General features: G+C 44.8%; 1 protein-coding gene across 5 annotated transcripts in view; it reads left to right on the top strand.

Annotated features, from left to right (window-relative positions):
* Positions 1–20,788, top strand: part of MTO1 (mitochondrial tRNA translation optimization 1) — a 46,871-nt gene that overhangs the window by 8,268 nt on the left and 17,815 nt on the right. For 3 of the 5 annotated variants that reach the window (XM_055256087.2, XM_063629939.1, XM_063629943.1), the window contains exons 4-9: positions 3,710–3,999; positions 11,925–12,037; positions 12,124–12,314; positions 12,856–12,986; positions 14,225–14,429; positions 14,634–14,805. In XM_055256087.2, coding sequence (XP_055112062.1) covers positions 3,710–3,999; positions 11,925–12,037; positions 12,124–12,314; positions 12,856–12,986; positions 14,225–14,429; positions 14,634–14,805 — 1,102 coding nt within the window. Of the gene's footprint in view, positions 1–3,709; positions 4,000–11,924; positions 12,038–12,123; positions 12,315–12,473; positions 12,549–12,855; positions 12,987–13,182; positions 13,321–14,224; positions 14,430–14,633; positions 14,806–20,788 lie in introns of all 5 variants that reach the window. The other 2 variants (XM_063629934.1, XM_055256077.2) reach the window with 2 other exon arrangements.

Genomic DNA, 20,788 nt, shown 5'->3' with positions numbered 1-20,788 from the left:
ACTAAAACACTGACTGGAAGATTTCTGTGTGCACAGTGAATTTTATTGCCTGGCTGATTCTGGTAGTGATTAAGACTTGAACTGCCAGACGCGGTGGCTCACGCCTGTAATCCCAGCACTTTAGGAGGCCGAGGTGGGTGGATCACCTGAGGTTGGGAGTTCGAGACTAGCCTGACCAACATGGAGAAACCCCGTCTCTACTAAAAATACAAAATTACCCAGGTATGGTGGCACATGCCTGTAATCCCAGCCACTTGGGAGGCTGAGGCAGGAGAACCACTTGAACCCTGGAGGTGTGGGTTGTGGTAAGCCGTGATAGTGCCACTGCACTCCAGCCTGGTAACAAGAGCGAAACTCCGTCTCAAAAAAAAAGAAAAGACTTGAACCAGCCTTTTGGTTTGGTGAATTCTCAAATATCAATGTCTGTTAGTTCTCAGAAGAATCAATTTTCCACCTAAGAGAAGAATATGGCTGCCCACTAGCATTCTGGGAACAAAATGGTAAGAGAGGCTGTGCCAGGGAGTGTCATCTTTTATTTTATTTATTTATTTATTTATTTTTATTTTATTTATTTATTTATTTTTGAGACAGAGTCTCGCTGTGTAGCCCAGGCTGGGGTGCAATGGCGCGATCTCGGCTTACTGCAACCTCTGCCCCTCGAGTTCAAGTGATTCTCCTGCCTCAGCCTCTCAAGTAGCTGGGACTACAGGTGCGTGCCACCATGCCTGGCTAATTTTTTTCTACTTTTAGTAGAGATGGGGTTTCACTGTGTTAGCTAGGATGGTCTCGATCTCCTGACCTTGTGGTCCGCCCACCTCGGCCTCCCAAAGTGCTGGGATTACAGGCATGAGCCACCGCGCCCAGCCCAGGAGTGTCATCTTTTAAAATACATACCTTAATTCCCATTTTCATTTTTATTATAGATTTATTAATTTTCTTGATTGGGAAATACATACTTAGGGCCAACAACTTAAAGGCTACAAGAAGCATATAGAGTGAAAGGATAGTCTGTCTTAGCTGGGCATTATGGGCATTATGTGATTATGGCTCACACCTGTAATACCAGCACTTTGGGAGGCCGAGGCAGGTGGATCACCTGAGGTTGGGAATTTGAGACCAGTCTGGCCAACATGGCGAAACTCGTCTCTACTAAAAATACAAAAATTAGCCAGGCATGATGGCTCACGCCTGTAGTCTCAGCTACTCAGGAGGCTGAGACAGGAGAATCACTTGAACCTGGGAGATGGAGGTTGCAGTAAGCCAAGATGTTGCTACTGCACTCCAGCCTGGGTGAGAGAGCAAGAGTCTGTCTCAATAGAAAAAAAAAAGATAGTCTGTCTCCTTCACTTTGTCCCCTCAACCAGCCAGTTTTCTTCCTCAGGAGCATTTGCTTTGTTAATCTGTTGTGTGGTCTTTCTACCTAGGCATATGTACATGTCTTCATGCATATGTATACATATTTTTTGTTGTTTTCACAAAATCGTAGCATATTATACACACTGTTCGTCTGTATTTTTTTTTAAAAAAAACTTAATCTGTGTTTGCTTTGCTTTTGGAGGCCATGCTTTTTTTTTTTTAAGTTTGTGGGTTTGTTCCGATGGTTACCTTAAAAGCTATGATTTTATATATAATATAATATGCTTACTGACTTCCCTCAAGTAACGATTACTAAATTAGTTTTACTTTCATTTCCTTTTCTCCCCTGACTTTATTTTCCAGATTTAATGGTTATATTGTTTTTATTAGTGTTTACGTTTATACCCTTAAATTGTTTATTTTTTTATTTTTGAGAAAAGTTCTCGCCCTATTGCTTAGGCTAGGGTGCAGTGGCATGATCACAGCTCACTGTAGCCTCGACCACCTGGACCCAAGTGATCTTCCTGCCTCAGCCTCCTGTGTAGCTGGGACCACAGGCATGTGTCACCACCCCTGGCTAATTTATTATTTTTTTTTTTGTAGAGATGGGGGTCTCACTATGTTGCCAGGACTGGTCTTGAACCCCTGGGCTCAAGTGATCTTCCTGCCCCAGTCTCAAAGTGTTCGTATTATAGTCATGAGCCACTGAGCCTGGCCGATTTAATATCTTTAAATGCTATTTTGTGATCCTGTCCATATTTTATAGGCCCAACAATAACACTTTTTTTGTGGTAAAATATAAAAATCATAAAATGTACCATTTTAACCGTTTTTAAGTGTACAATTCAGTGCTGTTAAGTACATTGACAGTGTTGTGCTCCCATCACCACCAACTGTCTCTTGAACTTTTTTATCATCCCAAATTAAAATTCTGTACCCGTTAAACAAAAAGTCCCCATTACCTGAAGAATAAACCTCCATTTTACTGTAAGGTAGAGCTATCTGAGGACAAAACCTTAATGTGTAAATTTCAGCTGTTTCTTTCATTTTCTGGCCCAAGTTTCATTTCTACATTCCTCTTCAGTTCTTATTCTCAATTCTCTAATTTCTGAGCCTTTGCAGGGCAAATTAGTTCATTCTCATTGATATATCTTCTCTTCAGATATTAATACTTAAGTTATAGCTGTCTCCCCTCTGCTAGGTGAGTTACCATTCTTCCAACCACTTTCTATCTTTCAAAAATATATTGAAATTTCTCATTTTCTGACTGGTTCTTTTTCATTACTTGGCCTTTTGGTTTTATACCTTTTTTATTCCCCTATTTAATTTTCTTTGAGTTTTAGAAGGGAGAAGAAATGTGAGGTTGTATGCCATGTTTATCCTGAAGTCTAAAATTAATTAATTTTTTAAATTAATTGAGACTAACTTTTTAGTGCTGATACGATTTTAGGTTCATGTGAATTGGTGATAACACATTGTATTCTCTCTCCTAGATTGCTTAGATTGAGATTGATAACATATTAGCCTTCTTACTCATTTAAAATTCTTTGTCTGGGGTAGGGGAAATGGGAAGATATTGCTCAAAGGTTACACATTTTTAGCTGTAAGTTGAATAAGTTCTAGCAATCTAGTGAGCAGTATGGTAACTGTAGTTAATAATAATGTATGATAGACTTGAAATTTGCTAAGGGAGTAGATCATAAGTGTTCTCACCACACAAACAAAACATGTAACTATGTGAGGTGATGGTTATATTAATTAGCTTGATTGTGGGTATCATCACAGAATGTATACTTGTATCAAAACACCATGTTGCGTACTCTAAATATATACAGTTTTTTATGTCTGTTATATGTCGGTAAGGCTTGAAAAAACAAAAATATTAAAAAAGATTCTCAAGTTTCTAAAGACTGATAGTTTTTCTGTAGTTGTAATGTAAAATAGTCACATTCCATTTTGATCCATGGTAACAATTTAAAAAATGACTTTAGGCTGGGTGCGGTGGCTCACGCCTGTAATCCCAGCACTTTGGGAGGCAGAGGTGGGTGGATCACCTGAGGTCGGGAATTCGAGACCAGCCTGACCAATATGGAGAAACCCTATCTCTACTAAAAATATAAAACTAGCTGAGTGTGGTGGCGCATGCCTGTAATCTCAGCTACTCAAGAGGCTGAGGCAGGAGAATTGCTTGAACCCGGGAGGCGGAGGTTGCAGCGAGCGGAGATTGCACCACTGCCCTCCAGCCTGGCGATAGAGCGAGACTTCGTCTCAGATAAGTAGATAGATAGATAGATAGATAGATAGATAGATAGATAGATAGATAATGACTTTATTCTTTTTTCTTGTTATTTAGTGGATGGAAGCACAGTATATGCAGAGAGTGTGATTCTGACTACTGGGACATTTCTGAGAGGCATGATTGTAATTGGATTGGAAACGCATCCGGCAGGACGTTTAGGGGATCAGCCTTCTATAGGATTGGCTCAGACACTGGAGAAGTTAGGGTTTGTGGTGGGAAGGTTGAAGACTGGGACTCCACCCCGAATTGCCAAAGAGTCCATTAATTTCAGTATTCTAAACAAGCATACACCGGACAATCCATCCATACCATTCAGCTTTACCAATGAGACAGTATGGATTAAGGTAAGATACTTTATGAAAACCTGGCTTACAGCTGGTATTGGCTATTCACAGCAAGAAGTACTGTAACTTTTTTTTTTTTTTTTGGCAGCAGTTTACTTTATAGCACTATTGCTTATAGTGCAAAGAAGTGATTTTTTTTTTTCTTTTTTTGAGATAAGGTCTCACCTTGTCACCCAGGCTGGAGTGCAGTGGTACAATTATGGGTCACTACAGCCTTGACCTCCTGGGCTCAAGTGATCCTCCCACCTCAACCCCCTCGAGTAGCTGAGACCATAGGCATGAGCCATTGTGCCTGGCTTTTTAAAATTTTTTTGAGAAATGGGGTTTCACTATGTTACCCAGGCTGGTCTCGAACTCCTGGGCTCAAAGGATCCACCCCACCTTGGCCTCCCAAAGTGCTGGGATTGCAGGTGTAAACCACCAAACCCAGCCAAAGAAGTAATCCTTTTTTTTTTTTTTGAGATGGAGACTTGCTCTGTCACCCAGACTGTAGAGCAGTGGCACGATCTCAGCTCACTGCAACCTCTGCCTCCTGGGTTCAAGCAGTTCTTCTGCCTCAGCCTCCTGAGTATACAGGGGCTCGCCACCACACCTGGCTAATTTTTATATTTTTAATAGAAACAGCGTTTCACCATGTTGGCCAGGCTGGTCTCGAACTCCTGACCTCGCGATCCACCCATTTCAGCCTCTCAAAGTGCTGGGATTATAGGCGTCAGCCACTGCACTCAGCCTAAATAAGTAATCTCTAAAAGGGGTTAGCTAACTTGGCTAACTGGGTATTTCCCCATAAATCGTAAATTTCTTTTTTTTTTTTTTTTTTTTTTGAGACAGTCTCACTCTGTCCTCTGTCGCCCTGCTGGAGTGCAATGGCAAAATCTTGGCGCACTGCAACTTCCACATCCTGGGTTCAAGTGATTCTCCCACCTCAGCCTCCCTAGTAGCTGGGATTGCAGGCACCCGCCATCATGCCTGGCTAATTTCTATAGTTTTGTAGAGACGGGGTTTCACCATGTTGGCCAGCCTGGTTTTGAACTCCTGACCTCAGGTGATCCACCTGCCTCAACCTCCCAAAGTGCTGGTGCTGGGATTACAGGTGTGAGCCACTGCACCCGACTTTTTTTTTTTTTTTTTCTCTTTTTGAGACGGAGTTTCGCCATTGTTGCCCAGGCTGGAGTGCAATGGCGCAATCTCGGCTCACTGCAACCTCCGCCTCCCGGGTTCAAGCAATTCTCCTGCCTCAGCCTCCTGAGTAGCTGGGATTACAGGCTCCTGCCACCACACTGGCTAATTTTTGTATTTTTAATAGAGATGGTGTTTCACCATCTTGGCCAGGCTGGTCTCAAACTCCTTACCTTAGGTGATCCACCCTCCTCAGCCTCCCAAAGTGCTAGCATTACAGGCGTGAGCCACCGTGCCTGGCAAATCTTAAATTTCATTACTTTTATAACTTTACATATTTTGTAAATTAAGCTTTTATTTAAAAAAATTTTTTCATTTATTATTATTTTTAATAGAGACAGGGTCTCGCCATATTGCCCAGGCTGGTCTTGTCGTACTCCTGAGCTCAAGCCATCTGCCCACCTCAGCCTCTCAAAGTGCTGGGATTACAGGCATGAGCCACTGCGCCTGGTCAAATAGGCATTTTTTGTTTTGTTTTGTTTTGCTTTTTGAGATGGAGATTCAGTCTTGTTGCCCAGCCTGTGGTGCAATGGCACGATTTCAGCTCACTGCAGCCTCCGCCCCCTGGGTTCAAGCAATTCTTCTGCCTCAGCCTCCCTAGTAGCTGGGATTACAGGTGCCCACCGCCATGCCCGGCTAATTTGTTTTTGTATTTTTAGTAGAGACAGGGTTTCACCATGTTGATCAGGCTGGTCTTGCACTCTTTTTTTTTTTTTCTGAGATGGCATTTCACTCTTGTTGCCCAGGCTGGAGTGCAACAGCGCGATCTCAGCTCACTGCAACGTCCGTCTCCCAGGTTCAAGAGATTCTCCTGCCTTGGCCCCTTGTGTAGCTGGGATTACAGGCATGTACCACCACACCTGACTAATTTTGTATTTTTAGTAGATAGGGTTTCTCCATGTTGGTCAGGCTGGTCACAAACTCCCGACCTCAGGTGATCCGCCTGCCTCGGCCACCCAAAGTGTTGGGATTACAGGCATGAGCCACTGCACCCAACTCGTCTCAAACTCTTGACCTCAGGTGATCCACCTTCGGCCTCCCAAAATGCTGGGATTACAGGCGTGAGCCACCATGCCCAGCCTAAATTAAGCTTTTTGAAACAATATCAGGTGGTGCTGCTGGAAAGGCAGCCGCCCCCTTGCCCATCACACAACACATTTTTGTGGAGAACCTGACACTGAACCATTCTTAGACAACCTGCTTCTGGGGTGGGGTTTCAGACATAGCAGAGCAACTACCTCACTGCGATTTATTGAAAGTTAACCCTCGGTTGGGCGCGGTGGCTCATGCCTGTAATCCCAACAGTTTGGGAGGCCGAGGCGGGTGGATCACTTGAGGTCAGGAGTTCAAGACCAGTCTGGCCAACATGGTGAAACTCCATCCCTACTAAAAATATATATTAAAAAAAAATTAGCCAGGCTTGGTGGCTCATGCCTGTAATCCCAGCTACTCAGGAGGCTGAGGCAGGAAAATTGCTCGAACCTGGGAGGCAGAGGTTGCAGTTAGCTGTGATTGTGCCACTGCACTCCAGCCTCCAGCCTGGGCAACAGAGCAAGACTCCATCTCAAAAAAAAAAAAAAAAAAAGAGAAAAAGAAAGTTAACCCTCAACACATATAAATAATTTTATTTTAAAAAGACACAGAAAAACAAAAAGAAAAAGTAAGCAACATTGAGAAAAAGTTGTAAGACTATTACAACAAACTCCTGTTAACCATTGAAAGTCACTCGTTGTTAATATTTTACCATATTTATCTCTATAGGTGTATCAATTTATGTCCATATTTACTGTGTAAGATGGTAATATACACATTTATTCTTATTCTTTTTTTTCTGGAATATTTGGGAGTAAATTGCAGAGATGATGAGCTCTTACCTTAAGCCTATATCTCCACTAAGCACAGAGACATCCTTTTATATAACCCTTATGCAATGATGAAATTCAGAGTATGATGCAGGGACAATAAAATTTAGTTTTTTTTTTTTTTTTTTTTGAGGCGGAGTCTCACACTATCCACCAGGCTGGAGTGCAGTGGTGCAATCTCGGCTTACTGCAATCTCGCCTTCTGGGTTCAATCAGTTCTCATGCCTCAGCCTCCTCAGTAGCTGGGATTACAGGCACCCGCTGACACGCCTGACTAATTTTTATATTTTTAGTAGAGACAGGATTTCACCATGTTGGGAAGGCTGGTTTTGAACTCCTGTTCTCAAATGGTCTGCCCGCCTTGGCCTCCCAAAGGGTTAGGATTACACACATGAGCCACTGCGCCTGACCAAAAAATTTTTTTAAAGACAGAAAAGAGTCCAGGCGTAGTGGCTCATGCCTGTAATCCTAGCACTTTGGGAGGCCGAGGCAGGTGGATCATTTGAGGTCAGGAGTTCAAGACCAGCCTGGCCAATATGGTGAAACCCCACCTCTACTAAAAATACAAAAATTAGCTGGGCATGGTGGCATGCGCCTGTAATCCCAGCTGCCCAGGAGGCTGAAGCATAAGAATCGCTTGAACCAGGGATGGGGAGGTTGCAGTGAGCCGAGATTGTGCCACTGCACTCCAGCCTGGGCAACAGCAAGACTATGTCTCAAAAAAAAAAAAAAAAAAAAAAGAAATTCAGAGAATTTAACGCTGATACAGTGCTGTTATCTAACATAAAGTCCATAGTCACATTTTGCTAATTGTTAAATATTGTCCAAAGCAGCTTTTTTTTTTTTTTTTTTTAGATAGGATCTCACTGTGTTGCCCAGGCTGGAGTGCAGTGGTGCAATCTCAGCTCACTGTAACCTCTGTCTCCCAGGCTTGGATGATCCTTCCACCTCAGCCTCCCAAGTAGCCGCGACCACAGGTGCTCACCACCATGCCTGGCTACTTTTTGTATTTTTTGTAGAGATGAGTTTTTGCAGTGTCACCCAGGCTGGTCTCAAACTCATGGACCGAAGGGATCTGCCTGCCTTGGGCCCCCAAAGTGCTGGGATTACAAGTATGAGCCACCAAGCCTAGCCCAAAACAACCTTTTTATTCCCAATCTAGGCTCATGCATTGCGTTTAAGTGTCATTTCTCTTTAAAGTCTTATCTGGAACAGTTTGTCAATCTTTAATGATGTCGACATTTTTGAAGTGTAGAGGCCACTTTTACCTGTCTTTTGGCATTTAAAAAAATGTGGCTTGGCATGGTGGCTCACGCCTGTAATCCCAGCACTTTGGGAGGTCGAGGCAGGTGGATCACAAGGTCAAAATATTGAGACCATCGTGGCCAACATGGTGAAACCCCGTCTCTACTAAAAATACAAAAATTAGCTGGGCATAGTGGCATGCCCCTGTAGTCCCAGCTACTTGGGAGGCTGAGGCAGAATTGCTTAAACCCGGGAGGCAGAGGTTGCAGTGAGGAGAGATGATGCCACTGCACTCTAGCCTGGCGACAGAGCAAGACTCTGTCTCAAAAAAAAAAAAAAAAAAAGTATATTGTGTGTGTTTAAGATTGAGGATGAAGAATTGGCCAGGCACAGTGACTCTCACCTGTAATACCAGCACTTTGGGAGGCCAAGGTAGGAGGATCACTTAAGCCTAGGAGTTCAAGACCAGCCTGGGCAACATGAGACCCTGTCTGTACAAAAAAAAAAAAGAACTGATGGTCTTAGTTTCTGGTGAGTGTTATCCTGATGCATGGCTTCAAATATTCTGTTACTTTGAGCAAGATACTTTTATATTTTTTTTATTTTTTATTTTTTGAGACGGAGTCTTGCACTGTCGCCCAGGCTGGAGTGCAGTGGCGCAATCTCGGCTCACTGCAAGCTCTGCCTCCCAGGTTCACGCCATTCTCCTGCCTCAGCCTCTGTGAGTAGCTGGGACTACAGGCGCCCGCCACCATGCCTGGGTAATTTTTTGTGTTTTTAGGAGAGACGGGGTTTCACTGTGGTCTCGATCTCCTGACCTCGTGATCTGTCCGCCTCGGCCTCCCAAAGTGCTGGGATTACAAGCGTGAGCCACTGCGCCCGGCCGAGCAAGATGCTTTTATATATTTGCTTTGGTAGTATGCAAATTATGATAACCCTTTCTTTTTTTTTGAGACAGAGTCTCGCCCAGGCTGGAGTGCAATGGTAATGGCGCAAGCTCGGCTCACTGCAACCTCCACCCCCTGGGTTCAAGCGATTCTCCTGCCTCAGCCTCCCAAGTAGCTGTGATTACAGGCACCTGCCACCATGCCTGGCTAATTTTTTGTATTTTTTTAGTAGAGACGGAGTTTTACCATGTTGACCAGGCTGTTCTCAAACTCCTGACCTCAGGTGATCCACCCGCCTTGGCCTCCCAAAGTGCTGGGATTACAGGCGTGAGCCACGGCGCCCAGCCCAAACAAAGCAAGGAGGAGTCCCTGGGTGGGCACAAAAACACTTTTTTTTTTCGAGACGGAATCTCCCCCTGTCATCCAGGCTAGAATGCAATGGTGCAATCTCGGCTCACTGCAGCCTCTGCCTCCCGGGTTCAAGCGATTCTTATGCTTCGGCCTCCCGAGTAGCTGGGATTACAGGCACCCGCCACCATGCCCAGCTAATTTTTGTATTTTTAGTAGAGACAGGATTTCACCATGTTGACCAGGCTGATCTCAAACTTCTGACCTCGTGCTCCACCCGCCTTGGCCTCCCAAAGTGTTGGTATTACAGGTGTGAGCCACTTGCGCTTGGCAATAACTTTTTTAAAAAAGTAACCATGGCCAGGCACGGTGGCTCACACCTGTAATCCCAGCACTTTGGGAGACTGAGGCAGGTGGATCGCCTGAGGTCAAGAGTTCGAGACCAGCCTGGCTACCATAGTGAAACCCCATCTCTACTGAAAATACAAAAATTAGTGGGGTGTAGTGGCATGAACCTGTAATCCCAGCTACTCAGGAGGCTGAGGTAGGCAGAATCGCTTAAACCCGGGAGGCAGAGGTTGCAGTGAGCTGAGATTGCACCATTGCACTCCAGCCTGGGTGACGGGGTGAGACTCCGTCTCGAAAAAAAAAAAAAAAAAAGTAACCGCGAGACTAATATTATGCCCAGCAAAACAAAATTTCTGGGCTGGGCACAGTGGCTCACAGTGGCTGTCAGCACTTTGGAAGGGCAAGTTGGGAGGATCGCTTGAGGCCAGGAGATTGAGACCAGCCTAGGTAACATAGTGAGACCCTATCTCTACAAAAAATTTAAAAATTAGCCAGGCGTGGTGGCTTTCACTTGTAGTGCCAGCTACTGGGGAGGCTGAGGTAGGGGGATTGCTTGAGTCCAGAAATTGAGTGCTGCAATGAGCTATGATCAAGCCACTGCACTCCAGTCTAGGTGACAGAATGAGACCTTGCTTCTTAAAAAAAAAAAAAAAACAAAAACATAATTTCCTAACATCATCTTGCACTCAGTATTCAGTTTTCTCTATTTGCCTCAAAAATGTTTTTTACAGTTGTTTTATTTGAACCAGGAACCTTATTGGTGATATGTTTTGTTGATGACTGTTGTGATACCTCAGTTCTGGTTTTCTTAGTTTAAAAGAGTTTAAACAGGAGACACACAGCAAAAGAAGTGTGGCATAGAGTAATTTTTTGCAAAAGAAAAATAATATTTTAAAAGTTAGTTGCATAATAGTACACCCTGAGAGCGAGAATTCAGGGTGGACTGCTCATTAAGAATGAGAAAGCAAATACTGACACTAAGGAGACTCCCTGTATGGGAGTTTTACATGCTTATTAATAGGTGGTAGAAAGAGTTGTTACTTGTAAGCATGTTCTAGGTGGTCTTCTGGGTGCACAAGTGTAGTACGTAGCCATACATGCTTGTTCATATGTCCCGTGTCTCATTAGCATCTTAAACCTCCACCCACAGGTGTGTCTTTTACTATTAAAATGAGTAAAGGGTCAGTTTGAGGACAAGTAAAATCAAAGTTCACATGCTCTCTACAGGGCAAAGTCCCTACTGAAGATAGCATTGCTTGAATGAGCTCAATTACAATGCGAATACTGAGGTTTACTGTGCTAATTGTGTGGTCACCATGGTTGCTGCCTTCCGAGAACATGGTTACTTCTTTGACTACCTATCCTGCCTTAGTTTTATAACAGGCTCCCTCCTTTTTTTTCTCTTTTAAGCATTACATATGGAAGAAATTGAGTCATTTGTTCTCTAAAACTTCCCTCATTCTTCATTTGTCTGATCGTATCCCTCTGATGACTTAATCATGTTCCTCTAAACTATTTCCTTTAAACTACTGGTTATGGCAGGGCATGGTGACTCATGCCTGTAATCCCAGCACTTTGGGAGGCATAAGCAGGTGGATCACCTGAGGTCAGGAGTTTGAGACCAGTTTGGCCAACATGGTGAAACTCTGTCTCTACCAAAAATACAAAAATTAGCCGAACGTAGTGGTGCATGCCTGTGATCCCAGCTACTTGGGAGGCTGAGGCAGGAGAATCGCTTGAACCCGGGACACGGAGGTTGGAGTGAGCTGAGATCGCACTACTGCCCTCCAGCCTGGGCAACGGAGTGAGACTCCGTCTCAAAAAATAAAAACATTTAAAAAAAATTAAACTGCTAGTTCGATTTAGAGCTTTGCTTAAATTTAACTTCATCTTTTGGGGTGTTTATTTTTGGCAAGAATACTTCATAAGTAATACTAGGCATTATGTACAAGTTTAGTGTCTATTAAAGTCAGTACATATCATGTGAAATTTATTTGGATAAGAGAGAAACTAGTAGATAAGCAAATCAATATTGCATCTGGTTACTATTTTTTAGCCAGAAGATCAGCTGCCATGTTACTTGACTCACACCAACCCTAAAGTGGATGAGATTGTCCTTAAGAACCTTCACCTTAATAGTCACGTTAAAGAAACAACAAGAGGACCTCGGTAAGGACAAAATGTCAGTGCTCAGTTACTTTAAGGAATGATGTCAATCCTGTTTTGTTCAAGTTTATTTAAATGTTCTATTCTAGATACTGTCCCTCCATTGAATCAAAAGTTTTGCGTTTTCCAAACCGTCTACATCAGGTTTGGTTGGAACCTGAAGGAATGGATTCTGACCTTATCTACCCACAAGGGTTATCTATGACACTACCAGCTGAGTTACAAGAGAAAATGATCACATGCATCAGAGGCTTGGAGAAAGCTAAAGTGATTCAGCCAGGTAAAGAGGATCACAAGTGCACTTCAGTATAAGGTCAGCATTGTTTTAATGGTCAGTAAGGAGGCCTTAGCTTACAGTCATTGTTGCTCAGAGCCTCAGAAGATGAAGCCCAACACCTATACCTTTTAAATAGTCTGTTTTTTGTTTGTTTGTTTTGAGATGGAGTTTTGCTCTTGTTGCCCAGGATGGAGTGCAATGGTGCAATCTCATCTCACCACAACCTCCCCCTGCCAGGTTCGTGATTCTCCTGCCTCAGCCTCCTGAGTAGCTGGGATTACAGGCATGCATCACCATGCCTGGCTAATTTTGTATTTTTAGTAGAGACAGGGTTTCTCCATGTTGGTCAGGCTGGTCTCAAACTCCCGACCTCAGGTGATCCACCCTCCTTGGCCCCCCAAAGTGCTGAGATTACAGGTGTGAGCCACTGCTCCTGACCTAAATAGTCTGTTTTTAAAGGGCATTTAAGGGTAATGTTTGCATCTCTACCTTGAGCAAATCCAGCTCTGTATTTACTTATTTAATATCTTTATTCTTTGGTCAGGCTATGGTGTTCAGTATGATTACTTAGATCCCCGTCAGATCACTCCTTCCCTGGAGACTCATTTGGTTCAACGACTCTTCTTTGCTGGACAGATCAATGGCACCACTGGTTATGAGGAAGCTGCAGCTCAAGTAAGAAGTTGTTAAGATGTTAATGTAAACTGAAAGGGATTATTTAACTGGTATTTCTCCTTTTAATGTCTGTTGTGTTAACTATATAGATCTTAGATACAATTCATACTAATAGAAGACAATTTCTGTTTCAGAGTGTTTGGAGATGGCTTGTGTGGATAATAGGATTTTTTTTTTTTTTTTTTTTTTTTTTGAGACAGAGTCTTGCTCTGTTGCCAGGCTGGAGTGCAGTGATATGATCTCCTGGGTTCAAGAGATCCTACTGCCTCAGCCCTCCCTAGTAGCTGGGACTGCAGGCATGCACCACAACACCCAGCTAATTTTTGCATTTTTAGTGGAGATATGGTTTCACTGTGTTGGCCAGGCTGGTCTCAAACTCCTGACCTCAGGTGATCTACCTGCCTTGGCTTCCCAAAGTGCTGGGATTACAGGTGTGAACCACCTTGCCCAGACAATAATAGGATTATTAAAACACTATGGCTTTATTACTCTTTTCTGAGCTCCTGTGTGATACCATATTTTGATTAGATGTATTGCTTCTGAAGTTTAAAATTTATTTTAATATACTTCATTAGAAATTATTATATTATTATTCCTTGTAAGTCAGAAATTATTTCATTTTTATTTGCAAGTGGGAAAAGGCTAGAGAAGTTTCACAGGTGGGTTTTAAAAAAAGATTAACCGGCTAGGCATGGTGGCTCACACCTGTAATCCTGGCACTTGGGGAGGCTGAGGAGAGAGAATTGCTTGAGCCAGGAGTTCGAGACCAGCCTGAGTAATGTAGTGAGATCCCCATCTCTACAAAAATATGTAAAAATCAGCCAGGTGTGATGGCATGTGCCTATAGTCCCAGCTACTTGGGAGGATGAGGTGGGAGGATTGCTTAAACTCAGGAAGTCGAGGCTGCAGTGAGGCAAGATTATGCCACTACACTCCAGCCTAGGTGACAGAGGAAGACCCTGTCTCCAGATAAAAAAAAGATTAGTCCCCGAAGAGTGCAGCTTATCAGGAAGATTAGATAGATATCTCTGAAAACAATGAATCATAGCCTTCTAAAGTGATATATTACCCATATTCTATTTCTGAATATGGATCACATTTTCTACCTTTATTATATCCCTGAGGGGCAATACTTGCTTTCTTCCTGTCCCATGCCATTGTTTCCGGGTAGTGTTCTGAATGGGATAGCCGTTTGTTTAGTTCATAATGGCCTTTTAAACATTTCAGTGCTCTTGTAGGGTGTGATAGCTGGAATCAATGCCAGTCTTCGGGTCAGTCGCAAGCCTCCCTTTGTGGTTAGCCGAACAGAAGGTTACATAGGAGTCTTGATTGATGACCTCACTACTCTGGGCACCAGTGAACCATACCGCATGTTTACCAGCCGAGTAGAGTTCCGTTTGTCACTGCGCCCTGATAATGCTGACAGCCGGCTCACACTGCGAGGTAACTCTTTCCTGAGTCCTGCAATCCAGCCAGACATGGTGGCTCACACCTATAATCCAAGCAATTTGGGAGACCAAGGCAAGAGGATCACTTGAGGCCAGGAGTTTAAGACCAGCCTGAGCAACATAGTGAGACCCTGTCTCTACAAAAAAATTTGCTTTAAAAACCACACTTCTCATTGTATTCTCTTTCTCCCTTCCCTAGGGTATAAAGACGCTGGCTGTGTGTCCCAACAACGATATGAAAGAGCTTGTTGGATGAAGTCTTCTTTAGAAGAAGGCATTTCTGTGTTGAAATCTATTGAGTTTTCGAGCTCTAAATGGAAAAACTTAATCCCAGAGGCTTCTATAAGTACTAGTAGAAGTCTGCCTGTCAGGTATGCATTTTTAATATAGACCTTTCTCACTTTTTATAGAAAAATAAGATCATAAGATAATTTCAGAGAGACGTTACCTATGTGTTCCTACCTACACGTTTCAAATGAATGTAGCTTGTTTTTGGCTTCTTTTCAAAATCCTTTAGCTGTAACTCATCTGTTTTCTTTTCTTTTTGTTTTTTTTTTTGAGACGGAGTCTCGCTCTTTCACACAGGCCAGACTGCAGTGGCGCGATCTCAGCTCACTGCAAGCTCTGCCTCCTGGGTTCGCGCCATTCTCCTGCCTCAGCCCCCCGAGTAGCTGGGACTACAGGCGCCTGCCACCACGCCCAGCTAATTTTTTGTATTTTTTAGTAGAGATGGGGTTTCACTGTGTTAGCCAGGATGGTCTCGATCTCCTGACCTCATGATCCACCTGCCTCGGCCTCCCAAAGTGCTGGGATTACAGGCGTGAGCCACTGCGCCCAACCTAACTCATCTGTTTTCTAAGTATTAAAAAATATATGGCTGGTTGCAGTGGCTCACACCTATAATCCCAGCATTTTGGGAGGCCAAGGCAGTCGGATCACTTGAGTTCAGGAGTTTGAGACCTGGCTGGCCAATGTGGCAAAATCCCATCTCTACTAAAAATACAAAAATTAGCCAGGCGTGGTAGTGCACACCTGTAATCCCAGCTACTTGGGAGGTTGAGGCAGGAGAATCACTTGAACCTGGGAGGCAGAGGTTGCAGTAAGCCAAGATCACGCCTCTGCATTCCAGCCTGGGTGACAGAGTGAGACCCTGTCTCAAAGAAAAGAAAAAATCACATATGTATATATTCTAAATTATTATTTTTATTTTTTATATGATTTCTTTGTGGCTCCTGTTGAGTTCTTTTGGCTTTCATAAGATTTAGAAGGCTCAAACCAAGAAAAGTAGTTATCTGCTTTCTTTTCTAGGCTTGGAGCAATGTGGAATGATCTTATCTTGTCCATGAGCTATAGCAAGGAAACTCCTTTGTTTTTAGTTTTTTTTTTGAGACGGAGTTTCACTCTCGTTGCTCAGGCTGGAGTGCAATGGTGAGATCTCGGCTCACTGCAACCTCCCAGCTTCTGGGTTCAAGTGATTCTCCTGCCTCAGCCTCCCAAGTAGCTGGGATTATAGGCATGTGCCACCATGCTCGGCTAATTTTGTATTTTTAGTAGAGATGGGGTTTCTCCATGTTGGTCAGGCTGATCACGAACTCCCAACCTCAGGTGATCCCCCTGCCTCGGCCTCCCAAAGTGCTGGGATTATAGGCGTCAGCCACCGCGTCTGGCGGAAACTCCTTTGATAAATAAAGCAGAGTGTTATAAATTCTCTGGACTTACTTGAAGAGTCCCTTGCTACATCTTAGGGTTTTTTGTCCTTTTCTGTCCATCATTCTAGTTATATGGCCTCTGAGTCTAAAATACATTAATATAGAGCATTTTTGCTCCAGAGATATATTCCTAAGGATCTTACATAATTCGAAATCTATATATTTTACCCTTGATTTTTACTATTTGAAAAAATTTAAACTAATTAGAATGAGAGAATATCCCCAGAAGGCATAGATCTGCAATCATTGTAGCTTAGAAGTACATTATGCACATTATGGTGGCATTGATCATGGGGCTGTGTCTCCAGTATATTTTCCCCCCTTTTAAATCCCCGTTTTCCTTATGATTTTTTTTTTCAACTTAAAGATATAACCATTTTAATGTTCTTCATTATCTCTAATCTTTCCAAGTGTTCCTTTCTTAATTGCAATCTGGCATATGTCCTTGTTTGGATTTTGTTTCATCAGGATGTTTTATCTTTTCTAACTTCTGTTCCTGAGTTTTCAGTGTTTTTTTTTGTTTTGTTTCTTTGAGATGGAGTCTCGCTCTGTCACCCAGGCTGGAGTGCAGTGGCACGATCTCGGCTCACTGCAACCTCTGCCTCCCAGGTTCATGCGATTCTCCTGCCTCAGCCTCCCAAGTAGTTGGGATTACAGGCACCTGCCACCACACCTGTCTAATTTTTTTTTTTTTTTTTTGAGATTAAGTCTCTGTCAGGAGTGCAATGGCATGATCTCGGCTCACCGCAACCTCCGCCTCCCAGGTTCAAGCAATTCTCCTGCCTCAGCCTCCTGAGTAGCTAGGATTACAGGCGTGCACCACCACACCTGGCTAATTTTTGTATTTTTAGTAGAGATAGGGTTTCACCATGTTGGCCAGGCTGGTCTTGAACTCTTGACCTCAAGTGATCCACCTGCCTTGGCCTCTCAAAGTGCTGGGATTACAGGCGTGAGCCACCATTCCTGGCCCAAGTTTTTATTTTCATGAGGGTTTCCCAAAGCACTAGCACCAGCAATGAAACAGATTTTTAATAATAGTAACAGCAGGTTTTGAAGAATTTGCATAATCACCCTTCATATCGGGGATCTCATTCATAGAAATGACAGCCTTATTCACAAATAAGGATGGTGGATATCTTTGTCCATTCAGACTGCTATAACAAAACACCTTAGACTGGATAATTTATAAACAACAGTAATTTATTGCTGACAGTTTTGGAGACTGAAGTCCAAGATCAAGGCACCAGCAGATTAGGTGTCTGGTGAGGGCTTGCTGTTTGCTTCCAAGGTGCCTTCTTGCTGTGTTTTCACATAGCAAAAGGGCAAAAAGCTCCCCAACCCTCTTTTATAGGGGCACTAATCCCACTTATGAGCGCCAGAACCCTCATGCCCTAATCACCTCCTAAGGGCCCCACCTCTAAAAACTGTCATATTGAGTATTAGATTCCAACATATGAATTTAAGGGGGGGATACCACCAACATTCAGACTATAGCAGTGGATATATTTGTTTACCAGCTAACTGGCACCAGGAAATGGTTGTAGTGTAAGCAGTTTAAAATTGACTCATTTCTCCAGCTGTTTATTCATTTGTTTAAATTTAGGAGGGTTCACATTATTTCTTTTTTTTTTTTTTTTTTTTTTTTTATTGATTTTTTTTGCATACAAAAACAATAAACATTTTCTAAAAATACATACAAACAAAAAGATGCGTATCAAACATATTAGGAAGGTTGCACATGGGAAGTCGGGGAATAGAAATGGGGGTGGGAGTTAAAATAAATGAGAGAGGGACTTTATATGGATCAGTGATAATAACTCAATCCTCTATTTGACAAAGAAGAGGGAGAAGGAAGAGGAAGAAAAAGAAAGTGGGATAAAGGATCAGAAAGGGAGGAAAATAGAAAAAATGTAGAGTATGACTCCAGGGTAGACCTGTTTTGTTGTCATTGAGTTGGTTGGTTGGTTTGTCTGTTGTATTCTTCATGTTTCGCCAAGTTGGCCAGACTGGTCTCGAACTCCTAGCCCGAAGTGATCAACCCGCCTCGCCCCCCAGAGTGCCGGGACCACAGGCGTGAGCCACCACGTCCAGCCGCCACATTGCTTCTGGCCTCCGTGGTAGACCTCCCAGACGGGGCGGCCAGGCAGAGACTATCCTCACTTCTTCCCAGACGATAGGTGGCCAGGCAGAGGCGCTCCTCACTTCCCAGACGATGGGTGGCCGGGCAGAGGCGCTCCTCACTTCCCAGGCGATGGGTGGCCGGGCAGAGGCGCTCCTCACTTCTTCCCGGACGGGGCGGCCGGGCAGAGGCGCTCCTCACTTCTTCCCGGACGGGGGCGCCGGGCAGAGGCGCTCCTCACTTCCTCCCGGACGGGGCGGCCGGGCAGAGGCGCTCCTCACCTCCCAGACGATGGGAGGCCGGGCAGAGGCGCTCCTCACTTCCCAGACGATGGGTGGCCGGGCAGAGGCGCCCCTCACTTCCCAGACGGGGCGGCCGGGCAGAGGCGCTCCTCACTTCCCAGACAGGGTGGCCGGGCAGAGGCGCTCCTCACTTCCCAGACGGTGGGTGGCCGGGCAGAGGCGCTCCTCACTTCCCAGACGGTGGGTGGCCGGGCAGAGGCGCTCCTCACTTCCCAGACGGTGGGTGGCCGGGCAGAGGCGCTCCTCACTTCCCAGACGGTGGGTGGCCGGGCAGAGGCGCTCCTCACTTCCCAGACGGTGGGTGGCCGGGCAGAGGCGCTCCTCACTTCCCAGACGGGGCGGTCGGGCAGAGGCGCTCCTCACTTCCCATACGGGGCGGCCAGGCAGAGGTGCTCCTCACCTCCCAGACGGGGCGGCCGGGCAGAGGCGCTCCCCACCTTCCAGATGTGGCGGCGGCCGGGCAGGGGCTGCAATCCCAGCACCCTGGTAGGCCAAGGCAGGCGGCCGGGGGTTAGAGGCTGCCGCGAGGCCAGACCACGCCACCGCACTCCAGCCTGGGCAACACTGAGCACTGGGTGAGCGAGACTCCGTCTGTAGTCCCAGTACCTCGGGAGGCTGAGGCGGGCAGAGCACTCGGCGTCAGGAGCTGGCGACCAGCGTGGCCAAGATGGCGAACGCGTGCCTGCATCCAAAGGAGAAAAGGCAGGCAGCGGTGGTGCGCGCCGGCAGACCCAGGCAGTCGGCGGCGCGGGCAGCAGCAAGCCGAGTAGATTGCAGCCTGGGCCAGAGAGGGAAAAGAAGAAAGAGAAAGAAAGAAAGAAAGAAAGAAAGAAAGAAAGAAAGAAAGAAAGAAGGGAGGGAGGGAGGGAGGGAGGGAGGGAGGGAGGGAGGGAGGGAGGGAGGGAAGGAAGGAAGGAAGGAAGGAAGGAAGGAAGGAAGGAAGGAAGGAAGGAAGGAAGGCAGGCAGGCTAAATTTAGGAGGGTTCACATTATTTCAAAAGTTGGACAAAGAATTTGTAACAGGCCAGGCATAGTGGCTCATGCCTGTAATCCCATTGTTTTGGGAGGCTGAGGTGGGGCGGATCACTTGAGGCCAGAAGTCAAGACCAGACATGGCAAAACCCTGTCTCTACTAAAAATACAAAAATTAGCCAGGCATGGTGGAGCACACCTGTAATCTCAGCTATTCAAGAGGCTGAGGGAGGAGAATCACTTGAACCTAGAAGGCAGAAGTTGCAGTGAGCCGAAATCACACCACTGCACTCCAGCCTGCATGACACAGCAAGTCTCTGTAACAAAAAAAAAAAAATTTATATAACACTATGCTTTCTTTTTTTTTTTTTTTGAGACGGAGTCTTGCTGTCGCCCAGGCTGGAGTGCAGTGGCGCAATTTCAGCTCACTGCAGGCTCCACTCCCCAGGGTTCATGCCATTCTCCTGCCTCAGCCTCCCGAGTAGCTGGGACTACAGGCACCCGCCACCTCGCCCAGCTAATTTTTTGTGTTTTTAGTAGAGACGGGGTTTCACCGTGTTAGCCAGGATGGTCTCGATCTCCTGACCTCGTGACCCGCCTGCCTTGGCCTCCCAAAGTTCTGGGATTACAGGCGTGAGCCACCGCGCCTGGCCAACACTATGCTTTCTTTTATAACAAATATTACACTAATTCATGTAATAGGAACTTGCACTGAATGTGACTAATGTGTATTGAGGAATACTGAGAGTGTAGGAAGTGATCGTTTTCAACAGTTTCAGATGCTAACTGATGAATAAAAGATGAACAAATGAACAATGAAAACATATCAGCTATGTTTTTACCATACCAATCCCACGAGTAGCCATTTTGTTTAGATGGATTTTTTTTTAAAAAGGTCAGTTTAAAAAGGTAATTTGGCCAGATTCCTTTTTAATTCAGGCATATTTCCCTTCAGGAGGAATCAGTCTACATATTTTATTTGATTTGAGAATATTTGCACTCTACTGCTTAGCCTTTCTTTTTTTTTTTTTTTTTGAGACGGAGTCTCACTCTGTCACCCAGGCTGGAGTGCAGTGGCACAATCTTGGCTGACTGCAACCTCTGCCTCCTGGGTTCAAGTGATTCTCCTGCCTCAGCCTCCTGAGTAGCTGGGACTACAGGTGCTTGCCACCATGCCTGGCTAATTTTTGTTTGTATTTTTAGTAGAGACAGGGTTTCACCCTGTTAGCCAGGATGGTCTCAATCTCCTTAC

This window comes from Symphalangus syndactylus, chromosome 2 (genome assembly GCF_028878055.3).
Source record: "Symphalangus syndactylus isolate Jambi chromosome 2, NHGRI_mSymSyn1-v2.1_pri, whole genome shotgun sequence".
Classification (NCBI taxonomy): Eukaryota; Metazoa; Chordata; class Mammalia; order Primates; family Hylobatidae; genus Symphalangus; species Symphalangus syndactylus.
This window is presented reverse-complemented; position numbering and strand designations above follow the sequence as displayed.